Raw genomic sequence first — 13855 nt, 5'->3', positions numbered from 1 at the left:
ATATAGTAGACATAATCAGAGAAAATAAGACATAAAAAACATGTTTACACCATTCTAAATAGGGGTTTTAACATTAGAGCCCTCCAGGCATGAAATAACACCCCTAAAGTAATCTTTACTCTTCTTATACCCAATATAATAGACATAATCAGAGAAAATAAAACATAAAAAAACCTGTTTACACCATTCTAAATAGGGGTTTTAACATTAGAGCCCTCTAGGCATGATATAACACCCCTATAGTAATCTTTACTCTTCTTTTATCCAATATAGTAGACATAATCAGAGAAAATAAGACATAAAAAACATGTTTACACCATTCTAAATAGGGGTTTTAACATTAGAGCCCTCCAGGCATGAAATAACACCCCTATAGTAATATTTACTCTTCTTATACCCAATATAATAGACATAATCAGAGAAAATAAAATATAAAAAACATGTTTACACCATTCTAAATAGGGGTTTTAACATTAGAGCCCTCTGGGAATGAAATAACACCCCTATAGTAATCTTTACTCTTCTTTTATCCAATATAGTAAACATAATCAGAGACAATAAGGCATAAAAAACCTGTTTACACCATTCTAAATAGGGGTTTTAACAATAGAGCCCTGTAGACATGAAATAACACCCCTATAGTAATCTTTACTCTTCTTTTATCCAATATAGTAGACATAATAAGAGAAAATAAGACATTAAAAAACATTTACACCATTCTAAATAGGGGTTTTAACATTAGAGCCCTCTAGACATGAACTAACACCCCTATAGTAACCTTTACTCTTCTTTTATCCAATATAGTAGACATAATAAGAGAAAATAAGACATAAAAAACATTTACACTATTCTAAATAGAGAGTTTAACATAAGAGCTCTCTAGGCATAAAATAACACCCCTATAGTCTCCTTTACCCAATATAGTAGACATAATCAGTCATAATAGACATAGAAAATCCTGTTACCCTTCCAAATGGGGGTTTTATGCTTGCAAATGCTGCATGTGCTTAATTATGCATGTATCCTACTAATAGGTGGTAATAAATCACATGCTTTATGAATACATTTGTAGTAACTGAAGTAGAGAGGCATGTATGAGTAACTTCTGAGGGTCCATGTGACCGTCGACTCCCACCATGTGATCTTTGGAACAAAGCAGGAGGTCAGAATCAATAGTCATCAGCACAAGAAGACGAACGCAAAGGCTTGTTTAATGATTAAGGGCAAATAGAATGCTGCCTGTAGAAACATAATCAAAGCATTTCCATTAGTTTAGTTCTTAAACATCAGCGCTAAAGCTTGATGACATAATTGATCACAGAACACAATGTATGCATATTGAATTCATGTTTTTTTTCCACAATGTTTCAAAGCAAAGGAAGCCTCCGTTTCATTGCATTAAGATAGATTAAGCTTAGTTGTCTATGATCACATGCATACATTTAGCATAGCATGCTAATACAGTATATGGGAATGCTTTATTATATTTTTTTATATGGCAATTTTAGCTCTGAGTCAAATAAATATGTATATACAGATATGGATAGCACGCATACAGAATGTGGAAGTACTACAGGATTCTGCAAGGTTTACTTTGATATATTGTATGTTGTTTGTAATCGTGTTCTTCGTGGTTCACTTTTTGAAAGCCAACGGTAAATTCAGCCATAACAACCTCGCTCTCGCTCTTCAGCGTCATTCCTGGAAGTGACATCATGGGGGTTGACACTTCTCGGTTAAAGCAGAGCAAACAAAAGCATCTCCAGGGAGATGTTTCAGTAAATATTTCATCCAAATAGTAGCCATGCCAAAAACGTTGTGTTGCTGCTGGATGTTCAACATATTCCAGTCATATTATCTGTTGGTTTTCTTTTCCCAGAGAGGAAGGTTTAAGACAACAATGGACGAAGGACATGCATGGATGATGGACGCCCACCTCTAGTTCTGCTCTGATCATTTCAGTATTCACTTTCTCAAGCATTTAGCTTGACAGTATGCTATAAAAGGATGCTATTGCTATTGAACGCCAAAGTTTCTGCAACAGACAAAGCCATGTCTTCGCTATTCCGTGATAGCGACAAAGCTGCAAAGCATTATTATGACGATATAGATTACACGATACAGATGTTTCTTCCTCCTGGAAAACTATTGACAATTACTGCATTTTTTGGCTATAATCATGATAAACACCGTTTGTCTCGTACACCGCCATGTTTGTTTATCTGGGTTCTAGTACTCCCATTGCCTCACTTCCGAAAGTGAGCCTGAAGAGCGAAAGCTACAAGGTCAAAGTCGGTGTATCCGAGTCCCTTTAACTTGATATATTAACAATATCAACATGTCATCATCTCTACATGAGGGTTGAACCTTGGAGAAAACTCCAGTTAGCTCAGCAGTATTAATGTTGTCGTGACAGGAAACAGTCTGTCACCTGTCAATCAGGACAAGACAGCAATTAGATCTTCCTCATCATTGTCCCCTACACCTTCTGTGGGGCTGTCGCAGGTGGCCATGAGTCCCAAGCCCAGCTCGGCCAGCTCCTCGCAGCTCATGTCGGTGGTGACCATGATCTTGGTCGTGAGGCGGTTACACAGAGTCCGGTACGAGGGCAGCGGGTAGCCCAGTTCTCGGAGGTACTCGTAACCTTTGGTGCCGACGGCGCTACGGATCTTTCTGGCCTTCAGGATGGTTTCCGGAGACCAGACGGCACGACGGGAACGCTTGATGAGGGACAAGGCTCGGATCTGGTCCTCGTACAGAAAGTTCTGGAGTCCCTTCTCAATCTGGTCCAGTCTGAAGAGACGCTTTCTCATCTCCTCCGCCTGGCATGCAGAAGAAGGTCCTTTAGTGCATTTGAGAACTTCCTTACTCTTACGGAAGAGCCGAGTCTGGGAATGGGGTTTGGCACCTTGCTAATGGAAGCAGTTTGAATGCTTCCGTCCTTAAACATTAAACCCCACTGGGGCACAGTAATGAATGCAAGAAGGGCGGCACGGTGGTCAAGTGGTTAGCACGCCAACCTCACAGCTAGGAGACAAGGGTTCAATTCCACCCTCGGCCATCTCTGTGTGGAGTTTGCATGTTCTCCCCGTGCATGTGTGGGTTTTCTCCGGGTACTCCGGTTTCCTCCCACATTCCAAAAACATGCTAGGTTAATTAGCGACTCCAAATTGTCCATAGGTATGAATGTGAGTGTGAATGGTTGTTTGTCTATATGTGAGCTGTGATTGGATGGCCACCAGTCCAGGGTGTACCTGATACATGTTTGTATCAGGTGCACCTTTTGGGTGTTAAGTTGCTATGTGATGAATTTAGTGCTGTTGATAGTGACGACATCATAACTGTAACTGTACACTGGTATATTTGCACATTTACACATTTGGCACCTAGACCTCACAGCTAGGAGACCTGAGTTCAATTCCACCCTCGGTCATCTCTGTGTGGAGTTTGCATGTTCTTCCCGTGCATGTGTGGGTTTTCTCCGGGTACTCCGGTTTCCTCCCACATTCCAAAAACATGCTAGGTTAATTAGCAACTCCAAATTGTCCATAGGTATGAATGTGAGTGTGAATGGTTGTTTGTCTATATGTCACAAAGACGTCAAGGCGGATCTCACCTCCTTCTGCAGTCTGGCGGTGTTCTGCATCTCTTTCTCCAGCTGTTTCTTGAGGAGATGACACTGTGCGCAGGACTGCCGCTCTGCACCCGCCCTGTCCCCGTCGTCTTCTTCCAGGCCGAACAGAGGGGTGCGTCTGGCGTAGCCATGGTCGCCAACATTCAGTTCCTTTTCCACTTGACAACACAAAGAACAATAGCAGCTGTTCAACTCCGCCGCAACGAATGCCACGGATAGATTGCAGTCCTGAGAACTATTGCGCACATCTACTTACCTTGCTCGGGTTTGAGGGGCAACATAACGAATGTGGAAGTGACAGCAGGGTATGGGGGGTCTCCAGCATTGAACAGGGTTGGGATGGCGTTGGGCTTCAGTTTCTTCCCTCCTGCTGGGGACTTGGCTATCTCCTCAAACTGACTCTGCTCAAAATGGTCCTGGGGATGGATACATTAAGAGAGGACTATGAGACAATAATAATACACCTCGTTAGCCAGAAGTTGTGGAAATTGTCGTAATAACGTCTGTTATTTTCCCTTGAGTGAACTCACCTGACAGAGTCTGGAGTGAGGAGTTGGTTCAAAGTCACGTCGGCAATTCACAACCCATTTCTTCTTCCGGGAAGGGTCTTTGGGGAACCTGAACAGCTGTTTCCCTATACTGGTTGAATTGGAACAGTTGGGAGCCGAGCATCCACCCATCGCACTCGCACAAAATCAGCATCAACGTTCGGACAATGTTTAAACTGCTTTGCCTTTCAGCTTGGTTTAGACCATTACTTTTAAGGTTAGTATTTTATAATGGACTAAAAATTTTAACTAACAAATAATATACCGCTGCTAGGCAAATTATATGTGTCGTGTTAAAAAAAAATACAAAATATTCCGTTCCGAGTAAAATTTTCTGACTTTGTTTGAGCCAAAATGGCGGCCTCCACTTCGCTTGTGGGATGCGGTGACGTCATATATGCGTCCGCATCAACTGCCTGACTGAAAAAAGATTGTAAAGGCGCATGTGAATTTTTGAGTAAGCCACAAAACAAATAGAATACACCATTAAGACGTGTAAATTACATTTTTTAAAAATATAAATTAATTGGGAAATATTTTAACATTATTAATGTTATATGTTAGTACAGGCATATAGTCGAATGACTAGGTGTTGTCGCTACAGGACCCCGTCGAGCACTGGCACTCATGGCTAGTTATTAGACACTTCTTACCCACGTGAATAGTATTTTAAAAGAACACATGCGAGCTCATGGGACTGTTATTTCGGTTACTTCATCTGAGCAAGTAAACAGTGCGCGTATCCGATAAACATTATATATAAAGTATGACATCCTCATTGGTGGTGCCAGTCATTGATGTCCACAATGACAACTTCGGCGAACTTTGGCCTGCTATGGTGGTGGCTATCAAAATGTCTTCCTTCCTTGCTCTCGATACGGTACGTATGTTTTTTTTTTCCCATATGTTTAAAAAGTCGCTAATTAATGTTGTAAACAACAGGAACTGAGTGGTCTCGGGAACAGGACGTCATTGCTTGCTGCGTGAGTAAAGATGTTATTGTCCTGACGTGCTCACGTGCAAGTGAATTACATCATCAAAAGTATTCCATGTTGTGTTTCAGGTGTATAGAAGACAGGTATAAAGCCATATGTCATGCAGCCCGCTCTCGCTCCATCCTCTCTCTGGGAATCGCCTGCTACAAGAAACTCAGCGACAAGGTCCAACGTCAGATGCATTCTTAATGTACGTAAAGTGGCAATAATACTCATATACCCCACTGTATTCAGCCTACAGACGCGTACCTGGCCCAGGTGTACAACATCACCCTGCTTTGCTCGGAGGAGTACATCATCGAACCCCAGTCGGTCCAGTTCCTCGTGCAGCACGGCTTCGACTTTAACAAACAGTACGCCCAAGGCATCCCGTATCACAAGGGCAATAATAAGGTAATAATAAAATAATTATGGCGGCACAGCGGGGACACCAGGGTTCAATTCCACTCTCGGTCATCTCTGTGTGGAGTTTGCATGTTCTCCCTTGTGCATGCGTGGGTGTTCCCCCGCTACTCCGGTTTCCTCCCACATTCCAAAAACATGCTAGGTTAATTAGCGACTTCAAATTGTCCATAGGTATGAATGTGAGTGTGAATGGTTGTTTGTCTATATGTGCCCTGTGATTGGCTGGCCACCATTCCAGGGTGTACCCCGCCTCTCTCCCTCTGACCCTTGTGAGGATAAGCGGTAGAAAATTAATGAATTAATTAATAAAATAATTATATTAAATTATAATAATATAGTAATAAAAAATACAATTTTTTAATTTGCAAAACGATGTATAAAACTACAGTATTTGTTATTAAAAAAAATAGGATTTGCATCTAAAAACAGGATTTATATCTTTAAAAAAAAAACAAAACATTAAAGCGTGTATTTTTTTGTCAGCACTGCCGTGTGTTTATTCACATATTTGAGCATAAACTAATACCTTTGCATGGGGTTTTATGTATTAGCGGAAAGGTATAAGTATAAGTTTAGTATAAGTATAGTATTCAGGAATGAAGACGTGCAGTCAGTGTATAGAGCATGTGTGTTTTTAATTGACTAATAATAAACCATTAAATATTCAGATTCATATTGTGCTGCAGATGTTGATGATGTAGCTGATTGACGCATGTTTCCTTCCCAAGGGGGGGTCAGACAACCAGGGTGTTCACATCCGTGCTTTATTCACGGAGCTCCTGCGTGCAAGGAAACCCTTGGTGCTCCACAACGGCCTGATTGATCTTGCTTTCCTGTACCAGGTATGACAATCAGCTATCACTTTCAACTGGGGCTGGGCGATATTGACTAAAACTCGTATTCCAATATATTTAGGTTGAATATGAAGTGTAAACAATGTAGCAAGAGGGCAGCTACCATGGTAACAGGATGAACATTCGTAGCTTCACACTGCTTAAGAGGTTGGTGTGGCACCAAAAACAATAAAGCCATGAAGAAAGCACTCTTAAAACACTAAAAACAGAAGATACGGAGCTGTGGAGCTAGCTTAGACTCGAGTGGAACCATCTTAGTAAATTTTTCATATTGTGCTTAAAAGAAATATACATTTAAGAAAACATCGTTATATCGCCCAGCCCTAATTTTGCAGTTCCTGATGAGATGCTTAAGCAGCCTTTCCGTCTCTCTAGAACTTCTATGCCCATCTTCCAGATCGGTTGGCCACCTTCACGGCTGACCTGACTGGGATGTTTCCCGCCGGCATCTACGACACCAAATACGTGACAGAGTTTGAGCTGCGCCTCAGCGCCTCATACTTGGAGTACGCCTATAAGAAATGGTGAGAATGGTTCATATGGTGGTTATCATCACCCGTATAAAACGTGCTGATGGTGCCCTCCACTCATTCCAGTAAGCTGGACAACAGTCGCAGTGAGTCCTCTGCCGTAAGCGGCCGTCACATCCAGCTAGAGTTCTGTCAGTATACCGGTGCCATGTCCCGTTATGTGGACCACAGAACCTGTCCTACTTTGGACCCTCATCAGGCGCAGGCGGACGTCTGCATCTCCTTTTCTGTGAGTTTCACCTGCGCTTTGACATCTCATAGTTTAGTCTGAATGGACTTTGGCCAAAACACCCTAAAGCAGGGGTGGGCAAACTACGGCCCGGGGGCCACACGCGGCCCGCCAAGCGTTTGAATCCGGCCCGCCAGTTGCTTTCTAAGTATTTCAACTTTTAACATACAAACTAGCGACAAGATTTGCAAGTCGGATGTCTTATTTAGTAAAAAAAAATAAAAATAAAAACTGTAAAATTTAATTACATAGTTTGATGTGGTCTGATAGTTAAAGTGGCCTGAAAAAATAAATAAATAAAATATAATAAATACATAATAAATAAATACATAATAAATACATAATTAATAAATACATAATAAATACATAATAAATACATAATAAATACATAATAAATAAATACATAAATAATAAATAAAATATAATAAATACATAATAAATAAATACATAATAAATAAATACATAATAAATAAATACATAATAAATAAATACATAATAAATAAATACATAATAATAAATAATAAAGTTAAACAAATAATTCAAGAAAAATTATAAAAGTGTGTATGTTAAATATATGTTCTGGCCCCCCGGCTTTTAACATACAAACTAGTGACAAGACCTGCAAGTCGGATGTCTTACTTAGTAAAAAAAAAAAAAAAAAAAAAACTGTAAAGTTTAATTACATAGTTTGATGTGGTCTGATGGTTAAAGTGTCCTGAAAAAATAAATACATAATAAATAAATAATAAATACAATATAATAAATACATAATAAATAATAAATACATAATAAATAAATAAAATATAATAAACACATAATAAATAAATACATAAATAATAAATATACATTAAAAAAAAAAGTTAGACAAATAATTCAAGAAAAATGATAAAAGTGTGTGTGTTAAATATATGTTCTGGCCCCCCCGGACAATTTTGTTAACTCAATGCGGCCCACCAGTCAAAATATATGCCCACCCCTGCCCTAAAGGATTGTATTGATTAAGCAAAAATAACCCAACAGTAAAACATATGGACAATCTGATTGATTTCCCTAGCAATACTGCCCTCTAGTGGATTACACACGCCTTTTCCCCCCTTTACCTCCTTTAATTGGCTCCACACCACAGTCATCAGTGGATTCCACAAGTAGTTACTAGATGTCAATATAGTAGACACAATGAAACACATGGATTCATTCATTCCTGGAGTAGCACCCCTACAGTCACTTTTACACTTATACTAACTAATATAGTAGACCTAGTCACAGAAAATAAGATATATTAGACATACAAAACCTCTTCACAACCTTCTAAATAGGGTTTTTAACATAAAATAACACCCTTATAGTCACTCATACGCTTCTATTACCCAATATACTACACATATTCACAGAAAATAAGATATATTAGACAACCTTTGCAACCTTCTAAATAGGGTTTTTAACATGATTAGAGCCCTCTAGACTGGAAATAACACCCTTATAGTCACTCACACGCTTCTATTACCCAATATACTACACATATTCACAGAAAATAAGATATATTAGACATACAAAACCTCTTTACAACCTTCTAAATAGGGTTTTTAACATGATTAGAGCCCTCTAGCCTGGAAATAACACCCTTATAGTCACTCATACGCTTCTATTACCCAATATACTACACATATTCACAGAAAATAAGATATATTAGACATACAAAACCTCTTTACAACCTTCTAAATAGTTTTTTTAACATGAGTAGAGCCCTCTAGACTGGAAATAACACCCTTATAGTCACTTCTATGCTTCTATTACCCAATATAGTACACATATTCACAGAAAATAAGATATATTAGACATACAAAACCTCTTTACAACCTTCTAAATAGGGTTTTTAACATGATTAGAGCCCTCTAGGCTGGAAATAACACCCTTATAGTCACTTCTATGCTTCTATTACCCAATATACTACACATATTCACAGAAAATAAGATATATTAGACATACAAAACCTCTTTACAACCTTCTAAATAGGGTTTTTAACATGATTAGAGCCCTCTAGACTGGAAATAACACCCTTATAGTCACTTCTATGCTTCTATTACCCAATATACTACACATATTCACAGAAAATAAGATATATTAGACATACAAAACCTCTTTACAACCTTCTAAATAGGGTTTTTAACATGAGTAGAGCCCTCTAGACTGGAAATAACACCCTTATAGTCACACTATGGTTTTATTACCCAATATACTACACATATTCACAGAAAATAAGATATATTAGACAACCTTTACAACCTTCTAAATAGGGGTTTTAACATGATGAGAGCCCTCTAGGCTAGAAATAACACCCTTATAGTCACTCATACGCTTCTATTACCCAATATACTACACATATTCACAGAAAATAAGCTATATTAGAAAACCTTTACAACCTTCTAAATAGTTTTTTTTTACACGATTAGAGCCCTCTAGACTGGAAATAACACCCCCATACTGTAGTTACCTTTACACTCCTTTTGCCTCATATTGTATCATACCTCATGTATAATCAGAGGAAATAAGGCATATTAGACATAGAACACCTGTTTACATGCTTATAAATATGGCTTTTAACATGATTAGAGCTCTCTAGACATGAAGTAACACCCCTATATTCACATTTATACTCCTATCACTCAGTATAGTAGATATAATCAGAGAAAATAAGAGGTATTAGACGTCGATAACTTGTTTACAACCTTCTAAATATGCTTTTAACATGAGTACAGGCCTCTAGATATGGCAATTATGCAAAGTAGGCAATCATGTCAGCATTTATCCTGTTCTGATTCTCTGGCAGGCGTTTGGTTGGTGTCCCAAAGGCACCAAGTGTCCTTTGTCCCACGACACAGACCTGATCATCCTCCAAGACGACCAATCCAAGCAGGACAAGAGGAAAAAGAGGAAGAGGAAGAAAAAGAAAGAAGGCGGCGACTCTGTTTCGGAGGATGTGCCGCAAGACAAATTACCTCGCATGGAATTGGATCCGGGAAAGGTTCTTGACGGCCACGAAGAGTGTGTGGACTCCAACACGCCATCGCTTGATGAAGAAAACATGACAAGAAGCGAGACGGCGTGCGAGGACAATGCACAGGCCCCAGCCAGCGAGGAGATGAAAACAAGCGAAGATAAAAAGGTGGAATCGGGTTCCCACCGAGCCGGCTTTGACGCCTTCATGACGGGGTACATCTTCGCCTACGCCTGCACCCTCTTCAAGCAGGCAGAGGAGGCGACTTGGTTGCCCGACTCCCTCAATAAGATCTACCTCAGCGGCAAGGCCACCCCGCTCAACATAGTCAACAGCACCTTCTCCAAGTCCTCCAAAGCCCACGTGCAGAAGATGGAAATGGTGTGGGGAGGAAAGCAGTAGATTACTGTCAAAGTGCAAAATATTGTTGTTTTTTGTAAAAACATCTTTAAATTGTTTTCTTCTTCTGAAATAACCTGCTGGCAAACTGAGTTGTCATGATTTTTTTATTGTGTTTTGTAAGAGTAACATGCATTCAGCTGTCTTTTTAGTTTTAAAGTCGGCCATAGTAAAAATACATTTACTTTCACAATACAACATGAATTTACCTTGCTAGCTTACTACCTGTGTATTAGGGCCACATTGGAAAATAAAATACCTCTGATTGTGATTGTTTTGGTGCTAACTATACTACAAGTATAGTAGTGAGTGTGTGAATGTAGTTATATTTCTTGTAGAAAGGCGCTTTATGAAAGCAAGTACATTTACGTCACAGACTTGACACTTCCAATATGGCGGCGACGTTGACGTACAGCTCAGAGCTACATGCGGCGTCTGTATGTCAATGGCGGCAAGCTATAACCGGAAGTGTGTCCTGTGACATTTTGCGATTTTCCCCAAAATTTTTTTTTTAATATTTAACTCTCGATATCCATTCCGTAACATGGCGCAAACTCAACTGACCAAAAATATTCGAAACAGCTCTAATAATGAGCGTCCATAACCACCACAAGCAATAACTCCTCCGACACAGAGGGGGCAGCATTGCAGCTTTTACATGTCATATTTGGAAGCAGGCAAAGAAAGAAGCAGTAACTTCCGGTAGAAGAGAGGCGAGGAACACTTTCAGTTTCGGTCTTCGGTCCTGTACATATGCGCTGTATGTATTTGCTTAGTCGTATGGCTTATTATTAATTTAACACACAACTTTAGACTTTTGCGGTTTAAAATGGCAGACGATGGAATCGACTACAATATCGTGTTTCCCGACGCAGAGACTTCCGGTGAGCACTGTACATACAGTTAGCATAGCATCGAGAATAATAGATTGAGATGTCGTTCTCCCGTGTTTGATTTGAATACTCCATATGTGATAAATAGAACAATTTGTTTTCTACAGAGGCACATTGGCAGGAAACAAAAGAGCCAGTGGTGATATTGCTGGGGTGGGCAGGCTGCAAAGACAAACATCTCACCAAGTACAGCGCCATCTACAACGAACAGGTTAGCTAGTGCACTTCACTGACTTGTGTTAGCTTCCATACTGATGTTGCGTTTCCTTACAGGGATGCGTCACCATCCGCTACACGGCTCCTCTCAAGACAGTCTTCATCTCGGAGTCGTTCGGATACAAGGAACTTAAAAGCACAGCCCTCAAGTTGCTGGAGATCCTCTACGACTACGAGGTGGAACACAGTCCTATTTTCTTCCATGTGTTTAGTAATGGCGGCTTTATGCTGTACAGATACATTGTGGAGCTCCTCCACAAGGACCAACAGTTTAGTTCTCTGTGTGTTGTCGGGGCCATTGTGGACAGCGCCCCCGATAGCGGGAACGTCCTCGGCGCTGTAAGGGCGCTGACCGTCACTTTGGGGCCGAAAGTAAGTCCCGTTTTGAAGTACCTCCTGCTCGCGCTCTTCGCAGTGGCCGTCTTCCTGTTGCGAGTGGTTCTCTATCCGTTGACAAAGTACGTGCACAAGAACCACTACGATGCCGTGCGAGAGAGGCCGCCCACCTGGCCCCATTTCTTCCTTTATTCCTCAGCTGATCAGGTCATCAGGCCGAGCGACATTCGTCTCTTTGTGGACACATTGCGTTCCAAAGGCGTCCAAGTGGACGCGTGTGATTTCGTGTCTAGCGCGCATGTCCGTCACTTATGGGAATGGCCGGAGCGGTACCCGGGAAAGTGTCGGGACTTCCTCACGGCTTGTATGAAGGACACGGACACGAGGAGAAGACACCGGCTGCAAGATCACTGAAGAATCGTTTCGTGGTCATTTACTCCCAAAACAGTTGAATCGATTGAGTCGGAGATGGAGTCGTTTGCCACTCAAGTGCTTTTTGAACAAATCAGGTAGTCGCTACACTCTGGATAAATGTGACCTAAGGTGATAAGAAGTTATAGCGGAAGTCCAATGAATCGACAGCTATTTTTTTTAATAGTAAAATGGGAATGTTTATTTTCCGTAGTCATCTTCGGGAAAGGAAACATTCACACACAACAGCTTTGCTTCGTTTGGCCCACGGCACATTCTAAAAGTATCATTTAGCAAAAAAAAAAACACAAAAAAACCCCAACAAAAGTGGAAAAATCTGCTGTAAATTACCAAAAGTAAAATCCTTGCTGCTGTATGTATTTAAAAAAAGTAGTAATTTTATCAAAATAACATCATAATACTAATACCAACATACCGCATTAGCATCAAGTTAAAACATGGACTCCTCACAAAGGTTCCCTAGGGGAAACATTTACTGTGACGCTGCTCCACCAGGAGTTTCTTTACGCCTTACATTACATATTTACTCTTACTGTCTACTATATGGCCTAATACAAGAGGAAAAGCCACATGGAAGTACGCTATCCAGAAAAAAGCAACAACGTGTTAGTTAGTTAGCTAGTTAGTCTATTATTTATTTATGTCAAATATGTCTTTTTTTCTCTGATTATATCTACTATCTTGGCTAAAATGAATGTAAAGCTGACTATAGGGGTGTTATTTTGTGTTCAGAGGGCTCTAATCATGTTAAAAACTATATTAGAAGATTGTCAACAGGGTTTCTATGCCGTAACTATGAAAATATTTCATTTATTAATATTGAATCCCATATTTAATGACTACAACATTGAGGGGAAAAAAGGTCATTTTCTAACAAAGCTGTAATATTATTAATATAGAAGAATATCATAAGATGTGAGGCCCTCTGTAGAAAAAAGTTAGGGCACCCCTGGGCTAACCATGGGCTGGATTAGTGGACAAGCATCAGATGAACGGACGAAGGAGATAATCGTTAGTTGCAGCTCTACTTGAAAATCGGTGCGTTTATGTCAACGGGGGATTGAATGGGACAAAGCGGAATACATCGTACGTTACATCATGACTTGCATAAAATTGGAATGAAGTCTTTAAAAAAATGTATCATGGATTCATGAAATAAATGACTACGCAGTCAAATAATGACTTCAGTGTGTCATGGATGCCTTCAAATTAAGCCTTTAGTGTAGAAACGTATTTCGTGAGGTCATTAACGGACCTTGATGACTTTATGTCACCTGTCAAATCATCAAAGTCAGTGGGCGGGGCTAATGCAAATTAAAAGTCGTGCATTGTTTTGGTCTGAAGCCTGGAAGTCTTCGGAAACAACCCTGGACTGGTGGCCAGCCAATC

At 40.0% G+C, this 13855-nt stretch overlaps 3 protein-coding genes across 3 annotated transcripts; 2 read left to right on the top strand and 1 right to left on the bottom strand.

Annotated features, from left to right (window-relative positions):
- Positions 1-709: 709 nt before the first annotated feature.
- LOC131125579 (uncharacterized) lies at positions 710-4791 on the bottom strand. The gene is made up of 4 exons (XM_058067243.2): positions 4165-4791; positions 3891-4050; positions 3617-3792; positions 710-2822 (listed from the first exon to the last, which is right to left on the bottom strand). The coding sequence occupies exons 1-4, from the start codon at positions 4312-4314 to the stop codon at positions 2439-2441; spliced, it is 870 nt and encodes a 289-aa protein (XP_057923226.2). The 5' UTR covers positions 4315-4791; the 3' UTR covers positions 710-2438.
- Positions 4125-10681, top strand: toe1 (target of EGR1, exonuclease). Its single transcript, XM_058067241.2, has 8 exons — positions 4125-5062; positions 5125-5165; positions 5246-5342; positions 5412-5570; positions 6311-6424; positions 6812-6960; positions 7033-7195; positions 10023-10681. Exons 1-8 carry the CDS (start codon positions 4949-4951, stop codon positions 10590-10592), a joined length of 1407 nt encoding a protein of 468 aa, XP_057923224.2. The 5' UTR covers positions 4125-4948; the 3' UTR covers positions 10593-10681.
- A 573-nt stretch (positions 10682-11254) lies between these two features.
- Positions 11255-12629, top strand: tmem53 (transmembrane protein 53). Its single transcript, XM_058067308.2, has 3 exons — positions 11255-11473; positions 11590-11693; positions 11756-12629. Exons 1-3 carry the CDS (start codon positions 11419-11421, stop codon positions 12446-12448), a joined length of 852 nt encoding a protein of 283 aa, XP_057923291.2. The 5' UTR covers positions 11255-11418; the 3' UTR covers positions 12449-12629.
- Positions 12630-13855: the final 1226 nt, after the last annotated feature.

The sequence above is a fragment of the Doryrhamphus excisus genome, linkage group LG6, assembly GCF_037039965.1.
Source record: "Doryrhamphus excisus strain RoL-2023G ecotype Guam linkage group LG6, RoL_Dexc_Guam_v1.1, whole genome shotgun sequence".
NCBI lineage: Eukaryota > Metazoa > Chordata > Actinopteri > Syngnathiformes > Syngnathidae > Doryrhamphus > Doryrhamphus excisus.
This window is presented reverse-complemented; position numbering and strand designations above follow the sequence as displayed.